Genomic DNA, 23,415 nt, shown 5'->3' with positions numbered 1-23,415 from the left:
CTCAGGCATCTAAGCAGCTACATACCCCCAACATATACCATTGGAAAGGTAATCGCCTCACCTTTCCAACGGTATATAGATTGTAAACATAAAGTCGTTTAACTTTAAAAAAATTAAAAAAAAAGTTTAAGTATTCTAGCTAAATGATCACTGTGGTAGCCAATGTTACCACAGCGATCATATAGCTATAAAAAGTCACATTCCCTTTTTAAAAATCGCCGATACTAATTCTTAATCCTATGATCCCTTTGATCATGGGGTTAAATTTAGCCAACGGTAGAGGGAGGCAATTTTTGAAATCCTGATGAACTGCAAATATTATTAAAATCAGCCATTTAGCCTGTGCGGTACGTGAGTAACCATCTCATCGCTGGAGCGCCTTGCATTTTTACTGCAAAACCTATTTTTGCTGTAAAAGTGATTTTTATTTTCTCCCTTTACCATCATTTCTTTGGGATTGTAAGGGGAAAGAATGGTGTGTGCTACTGTGAGTAAATGTATGGAAAGAATGGCGTGTGCTTCTGTGAGTGAATGGAGATATGAAAGGCGTGTGAATGATCAGTAATCAGGGTTGAAGCCTTGACGTGGCATTACTGCTCATGTAGGAAGTTAAATTATGGCACAAAAAGTACACATTTGCAAAAACGACATCCCTTGGCGCATCAAATGAGGGGCTGCATGTGTTTCTAGTACAAACCTGGAGTGCGCAAGACACAAATGAACATGTTGTTATGGTTAGAAAAAACATATTTTCAAGCCAAAGCGACATATTCCATCATTATTTGTGCACTCAACTTTTGTCCTAGAAATACATGTAGCCCCTCATTTGAAGCTCCAAGGGGTGTAGTTTCTTAAAATGGATGAATTGTCTGAATGAGGGAGAGCATTAGTTAATGTGTGGATGAATTGTCTGAATGAGGGAGAACATGCGTTAATGTGATTGTGTGTATCATAGATGTATAATTGTGGAAGGGCAAAGATGGCACTAGCAGGATGTTTGAGCCTTGGGGAACAAGATGGCACAGGCAGGGTGTATATGGGACAAAGATGGCAAATCTTATGTGTGTTATCTGGGTGCTGGCCAGGTTCTATGTGAGCAGTGTGGTTGGGGTGTGCAACCTGTGAGCTATCCCTGTAATTTAGGGGGTTTTAAATATACCTTTAATGCCGTGTTTTTATGTGAATTCCAATTGATCTGTACCTGCAAAGCTTGGTTTGTGTGTTCTTCTGTAGATCCATATCTGCTATGCTATGTTTCCATACATTATTTATGTATACCTGCAAATACAGGGTTTGTATGTCTTGTTCAGTTGATTAATACCTGCAATGCTGTTTCCATGTATTGATTTGATCTATACCTGCAATGCTACATTTCATATCTTATTATTGTATACCTGCAAATACAGGATTTGTATGTCTGATTCTGTTTATTTGATATATACCTTCAGTGCTGAGATCACAAGTGAATTTCAATTGATCTATACATGCAAAGCTGGGTTTGTGTGTTAATGTGTTGATCTATACCTGTCTAATATTTATATATATATATATATACATTTATATATCGGCAGCAGAGACTAATATTAGGCCCTGAAATCATTTAGTGGAAAAGTTAAGGTATTGTGTTGTTTAAAGGATTTCAAGGATTAGTCGTACTAAATTGTGGCTTCAGGCTTCCCATGTTGAATGATCAAGTATTGTATTGTCCAATAACAAAAGTATCATTCCATAGCACATTACTTTTGGCTATATATATATATATATATATATATATATATATATATATATATATATATATATATATATATATATATATATATATATATATATATATATTAGGGCTGAAACAACTAATCGATAAAATCGATAATAATCGATTATGAAAATCGTTGTCAACGAATTTCATCATCGATTAATCGGATCGATTTTTATCGATTATAAAAAGAGGTTTTTTTCAGAGCAAATGCTCTGAAAAACCCCTCTCCTTATATAATCCGACCTCAAACAGAGATCGGATTATAACACCGGAATCCAGATCCCCCGCAACGCTGCAGGGGACCTGGATTCCCCTCACTGTCGGCCGGTCTCTCACTTCCGTCTCTCTCCCCCCTCCCATAGACCCCTCTGACTCCTCCCCCCTCCCATACGTCACTCTGCCTCTCTACCCGGCACCGTTACTGAAGGCACTTTCCCTGCAGCTTCATAGAAGCCTCAGTGTAAGTGAAGGTGAGTGACGGAGTCTGTCTGTGCGATGCAGACCCCCACCGGCTAACAGAGAATCATCCTCTCTGATGGCCGGTGAGGGTCTGCATCGCACAGACAGACTCCGTTACTGCCCTTCACTTACACTGAGGCTTCTATGAAGCTGCAATGAAAGTGCCTTCAGTAACGGAGCCGGGTAGAGAGGCAGAGCGGTGTATGGGAGGGGGGAGGAGTCAGAGGGGTGTATGGGAGCCACCCTCCAATACACCACTCTGGCTCCTCCCCCTCTCATACGCCACTCTGCCTCTCTACCCGGCACCCTTACTGACAAGCACTTTCCCTGCAGCTTCATAGAAGCCTCAGTGTAAGTGAAGGTGAGTAACGGAGTCTGTCTGTGCGATGCAGACCCCCACCGGCTGACAGAGAATCATCCTCTCTGATGGCCGGTGAGGGTCTGCATCGCACAGACAGACTCCGTTACTGCCCTTCACTTACACTGAGGCTTCTATGAAGCTGCAATGAAAGTGCCTTCAGTAACGGAGCCGGGTAGAGAGGCAGAGCGGTGTATGGGAGGGGGGAGGAGTCAGAGGGGTGTATGGGAGCCACCCTCCAATACACCACTCTGGCTCCTCCCCCTCTCATACGCCACTCTGCCTCTCTACCCGGCTCCCTGGTGTCTTGTCAGAAACGGAGGTTCACAGGAGGCAGAGTGGAGTATGGGAGGGGGGAGGAGGCAAAGTGATGTATGGGAGGGGGAGGAGCCAACGTGATGTATGGGAGGAGGCAGAGTGGAGTATGGGAGGAGCCAGAGTGATGTATGGGGGGAGCCAGAGTGATGTATGGGGGGGAGGAGGCAGAGTGGTATATGGGAGGGGGAGGAGGCAAAGTGATGTATGGGAGGGGAGGAGCCAGAGTGGTGTATGGGCGGGGGAGGAGCCAGAGTGGCGTATGGGAGGGGGAGGAGCCAGAGTGGTGTATGGGAGGGGAGGAGTCAGAGTGGTGTATGGGAGGGGGAGGAGCCAGAGTGGTGTATGGGTGAGTTATAGTGGTGTATGGGGGGTATTATGAATTTTTAGGGCATATAGGGGGTATAAGGCATATGGATATTAGGCATATCAGGGGGCATAAACATATCTGGGGGTAAAAGGTATATCAGGGGGCTCAGTGGCATATAGGGGGTATAAGACATCGATATTAGGCATATCAGGGGGGCATAAAACAAATCTGGGGGTAAAAGGTATATCAGGGGGCTCAGTTGCATATCACTGGCATATAAGGAGTATAAGGCATATCAGGGGCACAGTGGCATATCAGGGGGCACAGTGGAATCTGGCATATAAGAGGTATAAGGCATATATGGGGGCAGAGTGGCAAGCTGGGGGTCAGATGTGCATAACTGGGGGCAGTTTGGTAAATAAAAAAATTTAAACAAGGCTTTTTTCTCAGTTTTTATTAAATATGAAAAATAGTTAACATATGAATTAATATTTACTAATAACTTTGTATTAAAACCTAGTTTGAGAAGCACTGTGTTTGGGTTCTTGTAGCTTTTATTATTATGTCAGTAAAATAAGAAGGTGAATAGAGAGAGAGAGGCCATTGCAATAAAGAGATGAAAGTGTAAATTGTACGTTTTTTATTGCAATTTTTCTTCAATTTAAAATAATGTATTTTTTTATCCGATTAATCGATTAATCGAAAAAATAATCGGCCAACTAATCGATTATTAAAATAATCGTTAGTTGCAGCCCTAATATATATATATATATAATATATATGTGTGTGTATGTGTGTTTTTTCAGTGGTATGATTTAATGGTGGAAATTATTAATGCCCCCCCAGTTTGACTGTGGCATCTTGTGTGCCCCCCCCTATATATTGTTTCTAGAGTCGCCACTGGTTCATTCATACAAAAAAAGTTCATGCAACAACAAAAAAATAATTGGTCATAATCCCATTTTCAGATCCTTTAATATAAAATATATATATACACACTAGTTTGTAGCAATTATTGAGCAGGACATCCCTTCACACTTTGATCTTTGTTCCGCTTACTGCATATTTTGTTGTCCTTGTTGAGTTTTTGTAACCAACTTGCAGAATCGTTACTTTTAGATGTGTTGTTGGTAGCAGCTGTCTTCCTGCTTTCTTTTACAGATACCTTTAGCACTTGCAAGCATTTTAGGGCAGGTTGCATATTCTTCTCAACGTTAAATGTCGAGGAACGATTCCCATTTAATAAATGAGGAGCCTGGTTCATACATTGTATGTCTTTTTTTGGTGAGCCCTGGATAAGTTAGAGGTTTTATAGATGAGATGGAGAGCTTGTAAATTGCTCCATTGTTATTTTGCAATATTATTTTAATTGAGTTAAATTATTTAAACTATTTCAAGGCGTGCATTAAATTAAATGAGAATGAATACATTTTAAAGATAAGGCTTTATCCATTAAATTATTCCTCTGCCGCGTGCTGCTTTAGACTTTTCAGATTAGGTGCAGCAGAAAGTAACTGCATTGTTTAAGAGGGCACCAAAGGTCACCCATCACATCAGCACTTCACCATGTAAGAAGAAGAGATTTCAAAGTAGGCTGCAGGTGGGAGTATGTAAATCCCACCTATGATGTGTAAATCACCGGCTTATTCAATCCTTAACAGCTGAAGACTGAGTTTATCAGCAGCATTTCGTATCTTTTTCCTCTTTTTGGTTTAGCTAATCTAAATTAAGTAATGTTAAGGAAAAAAAAAATATCAGCTGTTGGCTGATTCGCTTTTGAGGGAGCCTTGGGCTCCGAACAATTGCCTTATACAGTGTCTTCTGAATAAACAAGTCATGTTTTAAATGAACTTACAAAGAATTTATTATCTTCCATTCAGTGGCTGAAGGGTGAAGTGCGGAAGCCGGTTCAGTTAGGTCTACTGCTGCCACACATAACAAAGTGTCATTGATCGCAAAAATGAGTTCTCTCTATGTCATATACGGTTTTCCTTTCCAAACTGCTTGCAATGCAGGTGCCTACATCTTCTATAGTAGAGTTCAACTGTCTGCGGTTTATAAAGAGCCGTGTTTTTCTAATGCAGCAATGCGCTTCGAGATTTCATTATAAATACCGTAGCAAAAATGTTATTTATTTTATATATCAACAATGTGCACATTCAGACTAAACACAAACAAATGTGGTTTAACAAACCAACTTACACAAGTGAAAATGTCATGCTGGTCGCTGGTTTCACTATTGCATGTTCAAATTATATTTTTACTTACTGTAGAACTGTAAAATGTAGTGTATTAAGTCACATTGTAACTTTTCGTAAGCAAAATTACCTAAAAGCTAACCAAAATATTCATGTTGTCTGAGATTAAACGGCAAACTTCACTACATTCTACTTTGCATATAAGTAACACACCTCTTCATTATATACTGTGTATATGTGTGTGTGTGTGTGTATGTAAATATATATATATATATATATATATATATATATATATATATATAATAAATATGTGTATGGATGTATGTATACATGATTAAAGTTGCATATATGGTTTAGCCTATATAGGAAAATATTGGGGAAATTATTACTTTTTTTTCCTGTATATCACATTATCCAAAAACCATGGCTTGCTTTAAGTGGGTATCTATGACTAATCTAATCTTACTTTTAATATGTTTCCAAGTAAAGTATAAACTGCTTCCATGGTATAAATCTAACTATGGCAAAACTATGAAAATTGTCCTGCCTCTCACAGGGGAAAGTGTATCCCGACCCTGGCACTCACAAGGTTAATGAAGCGTTGGTTTAAAGCAAAGCAAAATGCTTAAACGCTGCAGTTTGAGGAGAGAATGAGGTGGTGCAGGAGGATTTTCAGGTGCTGGAAAAGTCAGTGGCAATGAACCAAGTGATTGCCGCTTCTCTAAAACAGAACACATAAAAGCAGAGGTCCTTTGTGTGTTGCTTGGATTTGGCAATGCGGAGAGGTTACACTTCAGAATGGGTGATGACAGACCAGGAAATTCTTTGTAGTTTTATAAGGCATCATGAATCTGTCTCTTTGCAGACAGTGGTTGAAGTACAGACGCCTCACACAAGAGGCCGTAATATCGGTGCCAATCTCATCTCAAACTCATGCAAAAAGCAGATTGATTGAATGCTTCCAAGTTAAAAGGCCTATAGGGTTTAGTAAAATGTACTACTGTTAAGATGTACACTCCAGCCAACAGATAAACTGTAATTCATATGATGGCTGTGTGTCACCTTACATCCTACCTTTTTATTACATCCAAATGTATAGAGGGGTTCAGCAGAATCCTCTTTATGTATGTAGAACTCGACCCTTAGCTCCTTGGCTTGCAGGACGTCCAATTGGCCCAACTTGCTCTAGGGCTGCTGCCTCAGGAGCTTCTGGGGGTCTGTGCGTGTGCACAGAGAGCGTTCATATTTTCTTACAATACATATATTAAAGGGCTATGACAAGACTAGAATTGACAGACTAAGACAAACCGATACACTTGGTGGAGAGAGCCCTGCTCACAAGCTTACAATCGTAAGGGTTTGGTGGGGCTGTATTGGAGAGGAGGTGGCAGCATCAAATTGGCTCTTTAAATTCGGCACCCGGACACATTTTCCTTTGTGGGAGGCCAGGCAGGCCTTCTAAACAGATTACGCTTTTGACTAAGGGAAACGTCTATATTTTTTCAGAGCAAATATTAAAGGTATTAAGCTAGTTTAGGCCTAATTGTTTTCTGACCTAATGATATAATGGTAAAAATTCAAAACGAAAAAAGCTATTTTCTTAAACAGTTGGTTTTGGTTGGATTGCAATTTATTAGGTTAAAAATAAATTAAATATTGTAAAATAAAAGGGATTATTGGTGCACAATCGCTCTTATGGAAACTTTATAACAAAATCACTTTTCATAAGTGACCCACACTGATTTCTTTTCTCTGTCATAGCTTGACAAAAATAATACTGTGGGAAACCAAGCTGAGTAGATGATGCCTAAAATGATGCTGTCGTGACAGTGTTCGTTTATAGTTTTTGTACAGCTCTCATCTTGTTTCCTAAGAAGTTTTAAGGAAGCTCTGTGCAGCTGCTTTTGACACGCAGCTGTACGTTCACTGTGGTCTCTTTATTAGCCAATGTTTAGGGAAGCGACATGTAAGGTGGAAAAGTTCTAGTCGCTGCAGAGTCCTCAGCAAATTGAACATTCTCTGAATTCCCTCTAATTGTCTGTAGTCGAGTACCCATTAGTTTGAATGAATAATGGGAAAAAAAACACTAAAATGTAGCTGAATTCAATTTAAGATAACTGCATTGCCCAGCTTGCTCCTAAGATGGATAACTGTTGGAAGCTTAATGTGTAGCTTAATGTCAATGAAGGTGACTCAAGTTGACCTGTTAAATGTGGTTAAAAAAGATCCCAACTGTATATATATTTTAATAAGGTTGGATGGGCTGCTTCTGACCTCTTGTCACATTCTCCAAGAAATCTAGATGACCAAAATACACCAAAATATATGACCAAAATGATGTGGACTAACAGTTATATACAATCATGCACATAGGCAGTCATCCAAAGAGTTTGTGTAACTTTAAACCTTACCCTGTCATTGGATACCACCTTTGCCACAAGTCAGTAATTGAAATTTATTTCCTGCTAGATTTTTAAGTGCTATTATTCTGACCAGAAGTAAGAACAGCTCAGCCAAGGGCGGTTTCCATTGTTGGGCAGCTGTACACAAGATCACTATGTGCAATGCCAAGCATCAACTGGAGTGGTGTAAAGCACGCCACCACTGTACTCTGGAGCAGTGGGAATGTGTTCTCTGGAGTCATGAATCACACTTCACTATCTGGACGTTGGATGGACGAACTTGGATTCGGTGCATGCAAAGAGATGAAATGCAGAGTCCCTACTTTAATGTTTGGTGTAGATTGGATAATGATTTGGGGTGGGGCGTTCAGGGATTGAGTTTATGCCTTAGTTTCAGGCAATTTTATTCTCCACCTTTGTGGCACCAGTTTTATGGAAGGCCTTTTTCTATTCCAGCATGACTGTGCCTCTGTTCACAGAGCAAGGTCCATAAAGACATGGTTGGATGAGTTTGGTGTGGAGGAACTTGAGTGGCCCGCACAGAGCCCTGACCTTAACTTTATTGAACACCTTTGGGATAAATTGGAACGCGGATTCCAGGCCAGGCCTTTTTGTCCTGGCTTCACAAATACTCTTTTGGCTGAATGTGCGCAAATTCTCACAGAAACACTCTAAAATCTTGTGGAAAGCCACAAAGGGGGGAGGGCAGATCCATGTTAATGCCCAAATATTGTGTGTTTTACTTACTGTTAAATAGGAACATTTACAAGAATTATGCGTGCAAAAATATAGGAGATATATTCTGGGTAACTGATGAGGGAAATTGCTAACATCATCAATTACTTCAGCTTCAACAAACGGTCAGTGAATTGCTATCAATAGATGGTAGCACAGGCTACCACTAGGACTACTCTATCCTCCTAATGAAGAGGAACCCTGGGGCATGAATACAGTTTAAGTCTTGCTTAATCCATGGATAAGAAAAGCTTAATTTCCTCAGGAATAGGAAACTTTGAAAAAGTACTTTGTTTTAACAGTTAACTGGACACTTTGAGATACTTAGTTTAATGAAGCAATAATTCAACCTGTCCAACTGGGTAGATGTACTGAGCTCTGAGATTTTGTGGAAAGTCTATTCATTTGCTTGCAGATTAGTCACCATAAAAAAATATATGTAGATTTGACTTTGTATTGAATGATTGTTAAACCAAAAGGCTTCTTGGTTTTATCTATTTTAGCATTCTATATATATATATAACAGCCATTTTTATATATCCACTTTTAAGTGTTGTTACTTTTCAATACTATACATTAATTCACCTGGGAAATTATTTGCTTTTATTGTAATTTTTTCTTTTTCTTTATCAGGTCATTTTTTTGTGTATTTCATCTGGAACTGAAGGAGGATGTATACATTTTAAACACTAAATCAAATAAATACAAGACTTTTGTAATTAGCGTCTGCCTCTTAATCTGAAGTGTTCAAAGTAATGGAACATATTTAAACTGTTGACCTAAAATCAAAGGAAATGTTCTTCCAGATTTACAGGGTACTTTGTGAGAGGATGCATTGTGCTATGCTACACAAGAATGCTTTTCCCGTTTTGAGAACTAAAATGGATTTCGCTCTATGTTCCATTATTTGCAAATTATTTTTATTATGACACAAACAATACTACTTTACCCTTCATTTATAGTTTTATAATAACCAAGACAGCAATAATAATATATTGACCAAGTTTTTTTTCATAATAATTATTTGCCTGGCAAGGCATAAGTAGGTCATCCCATAATGCTACACTAAACAATTCAATGTAATGGTATTTAAACATTGAAATATGTAATACATATGTTTATACCATGGGAGCAACCATCATAACTTACTCTTCTTATAGTTTGTCCTGTTTTTCCATTATTGTTGTTAGATAAGTCGAGTTTTGGCACCTTAATGTAGACCTAAATATCTTCAAAGCACACTGAGAGACAAAAAGCATTAATTATAACCATTTTTTATTTGGTTGCTAAAAGCTGGTATAGCAGATGTTCCCTCTTTAAGTGAATGATTTGAGCTTTTAAGGTAATTTTAAAATTCATCCAAGTTTGATTTACTATAAATTATCGAGCCTATTGAGTTCTGTGTAAAGCTTCATGGGCAGAAATCTTTACATATAGGTTGTGTCATTTTGTATTTGTATTTATTTTAGACATACTCTTGAGGTTTCCTTAAGAAGAGGGTGATATATAAGTGGAACACCCTCCAAACAGAATTAGCACAGTGAGGGAATGTAATCATTCATATGACTTCTAAGCTATCAGGAAAAATAGGCAGACAAGATGGACTGAATGGTCCTTATCTGCTGTCAAATAACGTTATAAAAAGGAAGTTGTACTAAATATGATATTTTAAAGTGAAAGATTCTGTGCGGATTGAAAGTCTGATTATCTGTGTATTTTTTGACAATTAAATCTAGATCAAACAATAGGGGTGTTTTGCTTCAAACACCTGGCAAGACCTGCAGCAGGAATAACTAAATAACTTCAAGCTTCAGCTAGGCAGCTGTGTATTACCAGTTGTATTTTATGTTTATATCACCTTTTAAATACCAAAGTTTTCTATTTAAGCAATAACAGTTGATAAAATCACAGTTTTCATCATTCTTTGTAATGTGACTTTGATGTGATCCCACAAGATTATTTTTTTATGTCATAATTCATCCCACTTTTCCCATCTTTAAACTTGGACGGAGATGAATGTAACCGCCAGAGCAAATATGTTTGCATGTTAGGTCCTGATTATGTTGAGCACCACTGAAAGTATAATATAAACAGTTACAATTGTAAAACATATTTCGATATATATTAAGTTCGAGCAGGAAATGTTTCCTGCGTCTCATGACCTCTTTACGATCGTCTCAGACGAGTAAAGTTGTAATGGGTCACCCATTTGGGGTCAAGAACGTCCCATATTCCAAAAAGACGTTATTTTGTTCATGCAATTGAGTTGGCTCTTTCATTTCACTTTTATGTAATAAACTGCTTATAAAACTTGCTCTATTGACCTCTGTTTTGCACAATACTGTAAGTGATTTATATATCTCCCCATCCAGTGACATTTCTTTTATTTTTAAAACCCTGTAATCTGCATACTTACAAGTAATTTTCTCCAGACAGATCCTTTTTTTTTTCACAAAGGCTTGAGTATTTGAAGTCATGAAGGGCTGTGACGTTTAAGGTTATCACAATGGTCTGATCCCTAATTTACAATGGATTCTTGTGTGGTTGGAGAAATTCCACATACCATTTTTTTAAAATTGGTTACTCTGTAGAATTGAACCCAGAAAGGCGCACTATAGTTGAGGAGAAAAGAAATTCCAACTTTGGGTATCTATACACAAGAAGCTATAATTATGTAAAAAAAATCAACACAGATAATCATGAATGCCCATAAAGCCCAAATATCTTAAGATTTCATTTCATATATCATTTACTTGTATGTTTGCTAGTTGGCTTCTAATGAAGCATTGGCATACCTCTAATTCTTACTTTTGTGAATACAAACCTCTCTGTGATTCATCTCCCCATTCACTTTTTCCTAGTTTACGCTTCCAACACTTGACTAAGCCCTATCTTCACAGCCGGATTTCTTCTTTAGAATAAATTAGTCCAAAAAAGAGTGGAGTCTCTAGTTGAAGTTGGGCTACCGTAGGAAAAGAAATATTAAAGTTACGTAAGGTTTCGAGATCCTTAGAGAAGTTTTCTACAGATGTCTGAAAGAGAAGACCCCTGAGGTCCCAGAGGGTTTTGTAACTTTTACATATATTCCTATGTTGGCTAGTGAAAGCTTAGCTTTTGCCTAAAGACCTCTTTAGAAATCGTATTTACCGTATTTCATACGTTATCAATGAAGGCGGATGCATTGCAAGCCCATGCCTATACCCTAACTCACGTCTTCTTTGGTTTGGAAGCCAGTTAAAGACATTATGGAGCATAATAATAAAATTCTTCCTAGAATGGGTACGGACCTGCACGGTGTGTGAAAATTCTCACATCTGTAATAATGAGGCTCTGCTAGTGGTAGTGTAGGGGTTAATTCCCTGTAACAATGAAACCCACATAACAGTGGAATGGGTTTTAGATGGATGTAAAACCTCTATTGGCATGTTGGGGGTTAATTTGCTGTAACAAGATGGCCTTGCAAGCAGTATTCTCAATGCCATGTGTTAATATGGGTCAGCTAGAGCAGTGGAAGGGTTAATGTTGAGCAGCTAGTGGGTTATTCTTAAATGATTTAATCACATAACCTTACTTTTGTAAGGAACTCGGCTCTACTCCTTCTCCACTCATAGTGCGGGGTCACATGACTTCGCCAAGCAATTTTTACATTTAAAACTTTATTTTTAATATTAAAGGAATGAGCTCATAATTATGAGAAGTATGACCCGTTGGCTTATAGTAGTGTGTGCGGACGATGATGTGTTCACCTCTGCTCCATATACTGTGGATGCAGGGACCTGGGTAGCTGTTTGAGCACTTATTGTTATTTTTAAGCCTGTAAATGTGTAAAAGTTAACGGATGTCCACATGTTCTATTCTGTATCGGATACTTGTTCCGTCTGTTAGCACAAACGAGAAACGTGACTTTAATAAAGCAAATCCAGCCTGTTCTCTGCCGTGTTTATAAACTGTTCATTTAGAACTTCTCCATTCTCTTTCACAATGAACTGGGAACCCTGTCAGACCCACAGTGCCCTTCTGTGGTAAGCAATCCATTCAAAAAAAATATATATCTATATTTTTGGGTTTGAGAAGATTTTAACACAATCCGTTCAGCTGCGATCTCTCTGAAAAATGTGGGCGATACTCACAAGACGTTAATAAATAGTTTAAGGATGTAGGCCTAGGGGTTAACTCCTTTAAGTTGTCTTGGGTGATGAAGTACTTGTGAATTTAAAATAAACATATGAAAAGAAAGTTAAATCTGTTCGCCAGAAGCCCAGGAGTCTTGTTGGCTGCGCGTTGTTTACCTGCCCGACATTCAATACCCTGCGGAAGCTGTTTGCAAAGTTATTATGGGACCTTTGGGGAATCAAGTGACCAACCACAAACACACCTTATTTGTTTTACTGTTTTCTTCTTTCGTGCCCCTTAAAATTGTTATCTGTTAACAGTAATTTAGATTGAAAATTAATTTCCACTCAAGTTCTATTAATTTGTATGTATTTTAGAAAACATATCAGAATTTTGAAAAACAAGGCTGGAATCGTTTTGCTTTTGTAACAAAACCTTTAAGGCTGGAAACATATATATAAAAAAAATAGAAACCATTGGAGATTTTGTTAAAGTGTATAATTTTTACATAACATTGAGGCAGGGTATTCCAAAAAAAAATTGGCTTAAAGTATACACATATTTTACAATAACTAAGTCTATTTAATATGTTTTGGCTTTATGGGACGTATACAAATGTTAAATTGTAAATGTCTATTAAAATTTTTTATTACGTTTGTTTGATTTATTAAATTTTTTTTTTGTTCTTTTTTCCATGAACCAAAAAGAAGATGGAGAAAAAAGTCCAAAAAATAAGCCTGACATCAGACCCAGAAGCAGTTTATTTTATTCAGATTGCCTGGAAGAAAGACTTAGGGAACGGGTTCAACGTAACCGTCTGTAATGGTCATTCCGCATGGATTGGTGAAGGTGAGCATCAAAGAAAATGATTGTTGATGACATTGAAAATAATCGGAAACTGTAGAAAGAAGTAGTTAAAGGGCTCTTCATTCCGCAAAGTGCCACACACATCTTCAGAAAGGTGGACGCCATGTTGGTCAAGTACTTTGCAGCCCATTTAGCCTTCAAAATACAGATTGTTTAATGGTTTTATGTTTGGAAAGTGACATGTATCTGTATCTTCAGTGAGCTGCCATGGTGAAGAGGTCACTCGGCATCAGAATTCCTTCTCATATGTAATCCCCAATCCATGCATTGATATGTGTTAGAACATGTTTGCACACGCTGAGGTACTCAAAGCTTAATTTGTTAAAATCATTAGGCCGAGTGGTAATAGGAAAGTCTAATTACACTGATTTCAGGTAAATGATTTTTCAGAGGGTGTATTATTATTTTCATACTGCAAACCTGAACTAATGCAAGTCAAAGATGTTTTCTATTCCAAGAAACCTGCGAAAATCTCCCTTTCGGTTCTTACATCACGTCCCCGAACATGTTTATGCAGTTCAGCTGACGCACAGTCTCCCATTCACCATGCCCTACTGCAACAATACAATAGCCCCTCGTGGTGGGTTTCAGGATCTGCTGCTAATTGCACTCTCTTTGTGATGTTTTCCTGTAGACTGAGTGATGAGAGCTGATTATATGCAATAATGACAGGACACGGGAGAATACCATAAAAAGTGTCAATTTCACAATGCTGTTTTCTATTATTTATATTCTAGAGGTACATAACCCCGAGTTAGCAATCTTTGACGTTGGTTTCAGAGTAGGGCTTTGGGATCCTCGTATAAAACCAGCCGAATCACTTCTTTTGTGTTTTACTTTTTTTATACTAAACTTGATTATAGTAATTAAGGTAAAATATTTCCAGGCAGCCTAAGAAAACCAATGCTTCTGTATTTAAGAATAATAACTAAATTTGTTGGGTACAATCAATCAAAACAAAGAAGAGTCTAGTTTTTAACGTTTTAATAATTTAACGGTTGGGTTAATTTGCTCTTTTTTCATATTCACATAAAAACAGTGTCTAAAGAAGACATTACCAAGGAAGCAAATGACATGGAAATGGACAGGAGAAAATATGTTGACGAATTAAAGAAAGCTCTTATTTTGACCATTCCCCCCAGCGCCAAGTACAGTTTTGATCTTATGAAAGATGGAGACAGCTCAGAAACGTTTAGTTTTACATACGAGAAAAAATTAAAGGACCTTTCCGTAAGTAACATGTTCCGTTTTCTTATAATATCCTGTAATCAGTGGCTGTCACTCAAGTGTCATCTCTACCGTGTCAACGCTAGTGCCTATCTCTCATTTCTTACTGCCTACTATCAGCTGCCTCCTCCGCCACTTCCTCAATGGCTTCATGTCCATTAGAGACCAACAGATCCAAACCAAAAACCCTTGTGACCTCTCTCAACTAACAAAACTTCTGCTATCTATAATGTGCTTACCTCCATCCTTTCAAACTTTCCCATTCAGATAATGGTAACACTTACTGAAAATGGTTTTAGAGTTTAGCCGACTTCAAAACGGCTAAATTAATGATATTAAGGACTAGCGTGCCAGGCTATTTATAAAATATAACTATGTTGCAGCAGAAGATGACTACTTAGGATTAAAAACCACCAAAGTAAAATCTTTGATTCCAAGTTCCCAAACTGAATATTTTTTTAAAAAATTGGATTTAAATCTTCTTTTAAAATGGATTTGACTTCTGTATCTTCATTGACATTGGCTGGTTTTGTTTGCAAAAGAAAAAAAAACAATGTTTTAAGTGAAAATGTATTGGGCTTTTTTTCCTCCTATAAAATCAAAATTTCCTCTAAATTAATAGACCCCAGGTATCTGATATAAACCATTAATGCCACTGATGCCCCCTCTAAAGAAGGATGTATATTAAAGTACAGTATGAGTAGTTTAAAATGCATTCTTCCAAAGTGGAAAAAACCCACCAACCAGATTTAGAAACTGCAGCCCTGCTGCTGCAGATTCTGTTCTTCTCTGTTCTCTTAAGGAGGATTCTTGCTACTGATTGGCTCAAGCTTACTGGAGGTGATGTATGTTACACAGAGATGTGTTCGGGACACACAAAAATACAAAGGGCCCACACAGCTATGATATGCATGAAAAATGTATATGGTGGCTAGGGTGTCCCTTTAAATACTCAACCCGTTACTCTGTTTAATTCTATTGAAGTGTGTGATCAGAATCTTGCAAAATCAAAGAACTCAATAATAACTACAAAACAGCCATCACATTCATTGATACATACTAGAAAAATAAATCTAAACTAAATGAAGAAATCTCTGAACTCCTCTGGTTATTTTCCCAAGAACAGCTCTTTGTTCAGATGAATTGCAATATAAATAACCAGCAGGAAATGAATGCACTGTATTTTTCTTATTGTTTAGATTTGTTTATTTCCTGAATCAGAAAACAAAGAAATGCAGCAGGAGTGTCTGCTTACAGTTTAACATATGTTTTTCATGGAGATGTGCTTACTTAAACTCCAGCACTTCACATCCATTGAGATATATAATATATTTTTTTTATACTTCAGTAACGTAGATCATCTGTGGTTTTCAAAGTAAAATCTGTGTGCAAAATCATAGAAACAATGCTTTTGTTTGTACCTTTTAACCACTTCAGTGACAACCGTGTATGGGATACGTGGAGCGGAGGATTCTGTGATTTTATTTTTACTCAAATAAATGGTTGACAATGAAACCAGATAGTACGTCCTCTGCATGTGGTCTGGCTGGAAACTCACGACAAAATGTAAGCTTTTGGGATAAGTTTGTAGAATAACAATGCATTAAAACTCTTCTCGTTCTGATGGATATAAAGAGAAACAGAGTGACAGATACACTGGTAACTCTCCTGTAAACTGTTTTACTGTGTTGTTTAATACTTTTTTAGTATTTTGTTCAATAATATGTAAATATTGGAGTTGATGTTATTTATCGCATTCTATTGCGATACAGTATAGCATTGCTTGGCCATAAAACAGTAGCCGCCAGCTGTTCATTAAAAAGTTTGATAACAAGCCTTCCTTTCTCCCCCAACCTGTTTCTATGCAATAACTTCAGCAAGTATTCAATTTACATATTTGAGGGTGGCTGCTCAGCCTGTGAGTTGAACTCCTGTTGTTTTCAGTAGGAGTCTACCTTGTGTGTATGTGAATTGAGCTGGCACAAGCTGAAACACATGTGTGGGCAGCATACTTAAGTATGCTTCTTGCTTTCAGTCAGTAACATACCTGGCGGGGGGAGCGGTCCGCCCCTGGTGCCGCTCATCAGGGGGGTGCCACCACGGCGGCACTCCTCCAGAGATGGACAGTAATGTCCGCCACAAGAGGGTCAGGCTTGGTTGGGAGATCAAGGATCTCCCTCTAACCGGCTTAAAGTCAATCGAGGGAGCGGGAGGTCTTGCGATGTGCGCGGCAACTGATGCTGTGCGACGGGATTTGGTGTCCTATACCGGTGCACAACACTGAAGCCACGCCCACCGCCTTCCGTGCTCACTGCCCCAGGTACCAAATACTCTAGATTCGCCCCTGCCTTCAGTAGATGCATACGGAGGAGAGACAGAAGATTATCTAATTCCAATAAAAAAACCAATGATTTGCATGTGATAATATGTAGTTTGTATAGCTTGGAGGAAAGAAGGGAGAAGGGGAGAGAGTGTGAGAGGTTTAAATGTAATATGAGGACGTTTAATATTACGGAGATGGTGGTGGATAAGTAAAACAGGCTCCCCTCAGTGATAGAGGCCAATACAGTTAGGGAATTTAAACATGCATGGTGAGCGCATAAAGCTTAACACAATATAAGACCAAAGTGATTAAGGTCTGAGTCTTTACGTAAGGGAAAATGGGCGGATTAGATGGACTGTCATTTTCTATTTTTCTATGTGTGCTATTAAATTGGGACCTGGCGTTAAGAACTTAAGACCGCAGAAAATGTCTTCTAGAAGATTTACATCTCCCACTTCTCTGAAGCTGTATTGAAGCAATAATTTCAATCTCTATAACTAGTTTTGAAACTGGAGAAGGAATTAAGAAACAGGAGAAGTTGTATAAGTGCCCAAAATGTGAAGAGCAGAAACTGAATACTAAACGGAAAAGGTTTTGACCGATGAGGAGGGGGTCACTTTTCTATAATTTCTATGCCAAATACATTTAAATGTTTATTGTGATGCCAGGTCCACTTTAGCAAAACTATATTTCAGTGGCTAAAAGCATCTGAATTAAAAGGCACACTTTTACATTGTACATGCACATTGACCTTTGGGTTTGGGAGAGTTTTTGCATAAATCTGGCCCCTCTGGTCATGCATTAAATGTATGCTTTTATTACCTGGCAAAACATAAGGTAGGTCATGCCATTTTGTTCCTTTCTGGAATAGATATTTGTGGTAGTCATATTATAGCTATATATATCTATGCTTCCAGGGCCGGCCGAAGACTTAACGCCGCCTGGGGCGAAGTTTAAAATGCCGCAACCCCCCCCCGGCCAAGCGAGGGGGGGGTGGCGGCATTTTAAACTTCGACGACGACATTATTTACACCCCCCCGGTACTTACCTTTAAAGAGTCCTGCGGCGAATCTCCCTGCTCTGCCACGGTGCCGGCTTGTAATGCTGAGCGCCGGAAATTGACGCCACTTCCGGCGCCCAGCATTACAAGCCGGCACCGAGACCGAACAGGGAGACTCGCCGCAGAGGAGAGAGAGAGGGGCGTCGAGCGGGTAAGCAAAAACCACTCGGCGCCCCTCTCTCTCTCTCCTCCGCTTCAAAACGAACAACAAAAAAAAAACGCTTGGGGCGTCAAAGTGCCGCCCCTTCTAAAGTGCCGCCTGGGGCAATTGCCCCAGTCGGCTCCATTGTAGGGCCGGCCCTGTATGCTTCATATAGGAAATGGCTAACAAGATTTTACTGCACATGTAATATGTAGAATACATTTGGAAATAAATGCAAAGCGTAAAAATCATACGTAAATATCATGGCTGGGGTGACATGCTGCTTTCAGCTAACTCATTTATACACGCTTTTCTCTGCTCCAACAGATTTCACTAAGGATCTACAGGCAATGACATATTAAAACAAATCTATGTATGTGTACGCACGTGTTTTTGTGTGTGATTGTGTATTTATGCATTTGAAGCATGAAGACAACGTAATGTCTACTTACAGAAGAGATGTACAGGCAGTCATTATAGCCTCATGACGCCCTGAACTGACCATGTTACACGGTCCTTTCACATTTGTTACATATAATAAGTCAATGCAGCAAAATAACAAATTGTCTTCAGTTTATATTTTATAGCTCGTTGACAGCCAGATCACACAAAACCACTATAACAATGTGTGTGTGTGTATGTATATCTTCGCACACATTATCTTTTTAATAGTGTAAGTGTTCAAAGACGAGGACTATATGCAAAGCAACAAGTGGGACTTAGAGCTTGTTTGCCCTGTGGGAGAACTTTGTGACCAAAGATGTGAAGATATAAATTCCTTTACTACCAGATGTGAGGATGCTTGTTGTTTTGTAGTTTGCCCCGCATTGTGTAAATATCTGTTTAAGACATGAAAAGCTACACACTGTGCAGTGTTTTACAAAGTGTATTCATTACATTCTTTCATGAAAAGGAAACTTTATTACCAGTGGTAACTTCTGCAGCTGCCACGGAACAATGCTAAAACATTAACGCTTTCTAATAAATCCCACCAAATGTGATACACCAGCTATGTGTGTGCTAGTACATACTGAAATAAAAAAATGGCAATATTTGGTATGCCGACCAGCCGTCATAATGACTGCTTTAACTATGTCTGGCATTGGGTCTACAAATTTAGCAGAATTATTATAATATTATTCCAGCACTATTTTTGACATCTTTAGGCACTCTCGGATGCTCTAAGTGTGTTTCTTCTTTTCCAATGTTCCCAAAGATGTTCAACAGGGTTGAGGTCCAGTGATTGCCGGGGAAAGCCATGAACTCCTTGCTCTTCATTGGACTTCAGATACACCTCTTCCTCACAGCTTTAAAGCCAGAAGGGATGGCATGCCTCTGCAGAACACTGGTATTCTCTTTCATCACAATGTAGTTGATCTTGTGCAAGTCACCATCTCTCTCCTCTCTCTCTCTCATCTGTCTCCTCTCTCTCTCATGAATTTACTTAACTGGGTCTTTGCATTTTATCTCAAAGACTTTACTAGGGATTATAAAAGGGAAGCCTTAGTGAGCTGTTACAAGGGCTGAGATGACCTTCCTTAGGAATCTGAAGATATCCCACCACATTAATTGTGCCTAATCCAAGGCTAGCTCAGTCGTTCCCATAGTAGATGCCCACTGAACCCATACCAAGTTTTCAGCTCTTCTGGCAAATAGTTTACCGAATAACAGGTGAACATAGAGTATCATTGCTAGCTCTGAAGTGAGCTGCGATGTTTTTAGATACTATTATTAACACTGAATTATATTCAATCTAGAAGTGATTGGCTACAGTACGAAAACCTTTCAACAAAAAAGGTGATGTCTGTAACGCATTCTTTGTTCGGCTTTTATCTTTATCGCACGTTTTTCCCTGTGCAGAAAAATGAAGAAAGGACATCACCGTAAATAAGAGAACAAAGCTTTGTTGACAGATGCCAATTTACCTAATGAACTTGTGTGAAAGCCATATAGTTTACAGCTTTGATTACTGCCTCCCCAGGTAATCTGCCAAACCTCCTGCATTATTATGGATCTATGAATGTATTATTTGTCTTTCCTTGTCCATTGGCAGTCACTTCAAATTATCTGGGAAACAAGTCGAACTTTAAATGAACTCCACTGTCCGTAAACCATCAGTGAGTAAGTCCTCTTTAATACTATCAGCTTAAATGGCAAGTAAACCACTTATTTCACAAGTAAGTGAAACCGACCTGATTCACTATACTTACTAGTATTTCTAAGTTCTATGAGACTTTCCAATAGGAAATATTCTGTGGCTTACTTCATGCATTCTGCTGTTAGACTTAACATTCTTATCTAACTAGTTTGATTAATAAGTTTTAGACCCCAAAAGCATATGCTAATACAAAATATCACATAAAGACTCTTCCAAAAAATCGTAAGCAGCCACAGCTACTTGATTCCTGAGATCCACCCAGTTGGTATTTATGATTTCAGTTGCAATTGTTGATTGAATTGTTTTGCATTCAAAGGGACACTCCAGTGCCACATGCAGCCTCACCAACTAATAATGTATAAAAAAAAATAAAGCCACTAACATTTAGGTGAAGCCGCAGCATACTGCACCTCCTCTTGCCTGATTTCCACACCAGCTTGTAGCAGCAGATCACTGGAAAAGTTTTCTATACATGTTTCTTGCAAAGCAATACTGGAGCTGGCTGGCTATGGGTATAATCCATGTATGCAGTTGCAAGCAGGGGATATGTTCCAGCTGATTTATTCTCCTGCAAATCAAGGAGCTGGGATCTGCAGAAAGAGGCAAATAAATGCATGGTGAATTACTGATGAATCGCACCAAACGTTTGCATGGATGGAAAAAGTTCCTTCACAGGGACCATGCAGCTCTCATTTGCATGAAATGGAATATGGTGGCTGCAGTGTCCCTTTATTTTGTATCTATAATCACAGAAAGAACGAATACTTTATAGAGCAAATTCACAAAACCCCACAATCACAAGCTTTACAAAGGATGATCTTTTCTTTTTCATTATTGGTGTAAACTCAGTTGTTGGAAGAATATCCTGCACCGTGGAAGGGATCACATATTTGTAAATAATTTGCCTGTGTAGTTGCATACTTAGAAATATACTAATGCCCCTAAGACATTGTTTGCATAGGTGGGAGTAGTTTAGTTGGCAAGGACTCGGTGACCCCTTACAGAGTTCTGTGTGTGGCCAAATCTGCAGCTGGCTTGATACACACTAGTCCTTCTGTGTACCCAAGGTACCAAAAGCATTGTTATTTCACTACTTGTGTTCCCTAAATTGCCCTAATAACGGTAACTTCTTGCCTACAGCAGAACAATCTATAGTAAAGAAAATAGTTTATCAGAAATACAACACTCTAAAGGAACAACGCTTCTGTGGTTCATGGCAAATAAATATTTGTGTTACATTTTGACCTTCATGTTAATTGAACCAATTTGTGTGACTGAATAATTAGCTTCATCCTGCCTCCTGTAGTATATATATCGAAACAAAAAATCCAAATGAGCCTTAAGAGTTCCCATACTGCAGTATTCCCCACATAAGCCAGTTGGGGATTTCGAGTAAATTCTAGTAAATTCTCATATATCCACAAGATGCCTTTGATGCTCTGCAGGAACACTGATTGAACGTGTGCCTCATTTGTAATACTATAAACCGTTAGTGGAACAGATTAGCAAAGATGGAAGACCCTGGTAAGAATTCTGATGTTGTTCAGCTACCCAAGTGCACATGTGTGTAATCTATTGCCACACGCAGTCAACAAATTATACAAAAATATAACAAATCCTGTGAATTAAGATGCAACAGAGTGGAATGGCCGCCTATCATTCTGGGGAAAACATATTTTCTACATTGCATCTTGGAGAGCTGGAGGACCCTGTAGGTCTTGCTTTCCTTCCTATAATTTATGAAAAATATATCCACATTGTATGTTTATCTTTGTGTTAAAGATGTTGTGGAGGTCCCTTTCTTCATATTTGATGGAGTTGGTTTGGTAGATTTAGATCTGTTGTAGGTCATATTAAGCTGAATAGAAGTCCAGAAGTGGCTTAAATCCATTCACATTGGCGTCAAATGTTGGGTAAATACTTATATTTAATTATTCATTGTATGACTACCACAAAATGTATTATTGCAATGAACTGGAAATTATCCCTTTTACAAAAACACAACTGAAAATCAGTTGCTGTTCCAACTAAGTATGGAGAAGGGAATATTTTGGGACATTTCCAACTTGATCTTTAAAAATCTCATGCTCTCCCTGGGAAAAAAAAGTATAACAATGATTTAAAAAAAAAAAAATACAAAAAGGATAACTCTATAGTAGCAAAAATGGTGTTAATGCTAACTGTTAAGTATCTGCTAAAAAGGACTTTTTTTGTTCTTTCTCAACAACACAAACTATTCTGATATATCAATTGAGTCTGGTCGTTTCTTTTTGGTTTTATGTCTGTATTTATTAATTTTATTTTATTTTTTTCATTAATTCATTTCATCTCCAGCTCTCCAAAATATAAAAAAGGGGTTTTTCCAATACCAGAAAAAAATAGCATGGCTAATTATTTAAAAGTAAGGAAAACATTACTCCCTCTTAGAGTTGCAGAATATTTGATCTCTCATTGCAATAGCTTGCCTTCATAGTACAGTAAAGGTATTTTTTCACTGGTCCACTGTTTATCAAATAGTTGTGCCCGGTGTCGGTGTGATGGACCTGCCACCTTTCCATTAAGATCATGCTCTTTAAAATTTCTCTTTAGAAGTTTTACTGTTGTAGAATCTCTTCTTCTATTAAACAAAATTTGGCTTCTGAACTCTGTTGAAATATCTAACAGATATAACTGTTATGACTGTCATGTTTCTTCAATTTAATTTCTCACCGTAAGCTTTATTATTAATGGTCAGGAAATGTTTTTTTAAAAAGCCCTTATTCACGCGTGAGCGTATTTATACAAACATCATCATTCTTCATCCACATAAATTTGCTTTAGGGATGCTGTAATATTACCCTTCCAGTTTTGAGTTTTCTAGTTGTTCTCTAGCAGTGTTGTTTTTGGAAGTCCTATCTCAACTAATACAATTTATGTTCACTATTACTCAGTGGCTTCTTACTTTGGAAACTGTCGGCATTATTTGATACCTCCAACTCCAACGAGGCATCAT

At 38.2% G+C, this 23,415-nt stretch overlaps 1 protein-coding gene across 3 annotated transcripts in view; it reads left to right on the top strand.

Moving 5' to 3' along the window:
* XRCC4 (X-ray repair cross complementing 4) overlaps window positions 1–23,415 on the top strand; it is a 139,619-nt gene that overhangs the window by 18,476 nt on the left and 97,728 nt on the right. For 2 of the 3 annotated variants that reach the window (XM_053475200.1, XM_053475216.1), the window contains exons 2-3: window positions 13,354–13,495; window positions 14,553–14,743. In XM_053475200.1, coding sequence (XP_053331175.1) covers window positions 13,357–13,495; window positions 14,553–14,743 — 330 coding nt within the window. In that variant the 5' untranslated portion in view covers window positions 13,354–13,356. Of the gene's footprint in view, window positions 1–11,101; window positions 11,180–13,353; window positions 13,496–14,552; window positions 14,744–23,415 lie in introns of those variants that run through there. The other variant, XM_053475207.1, reaches the window with a different exon arrangement.

The sequence above is a fragment of the Spea bombifrons genome, chromosome 1 (genome assembly GCF_027358695.1).
Source record: "Spea bombifrons isolate aSpeBom1 chromosome 1, aSpeBom1.2.pri, whole genome shotgun sequence".
In the NCBI taxonomy this organism is placed as follows: domain Eukaryota; kingdom Metazoa; phylum Chordata; class Amphibia; order Anura; family Pelobatidae; genus Spea; species Spea bombifrons.
The sequence above is the reverse complement of the archived record's forward strand: the minus strand, read 5'-3'. Positions and strand labels throughout refer to the sequence as shown.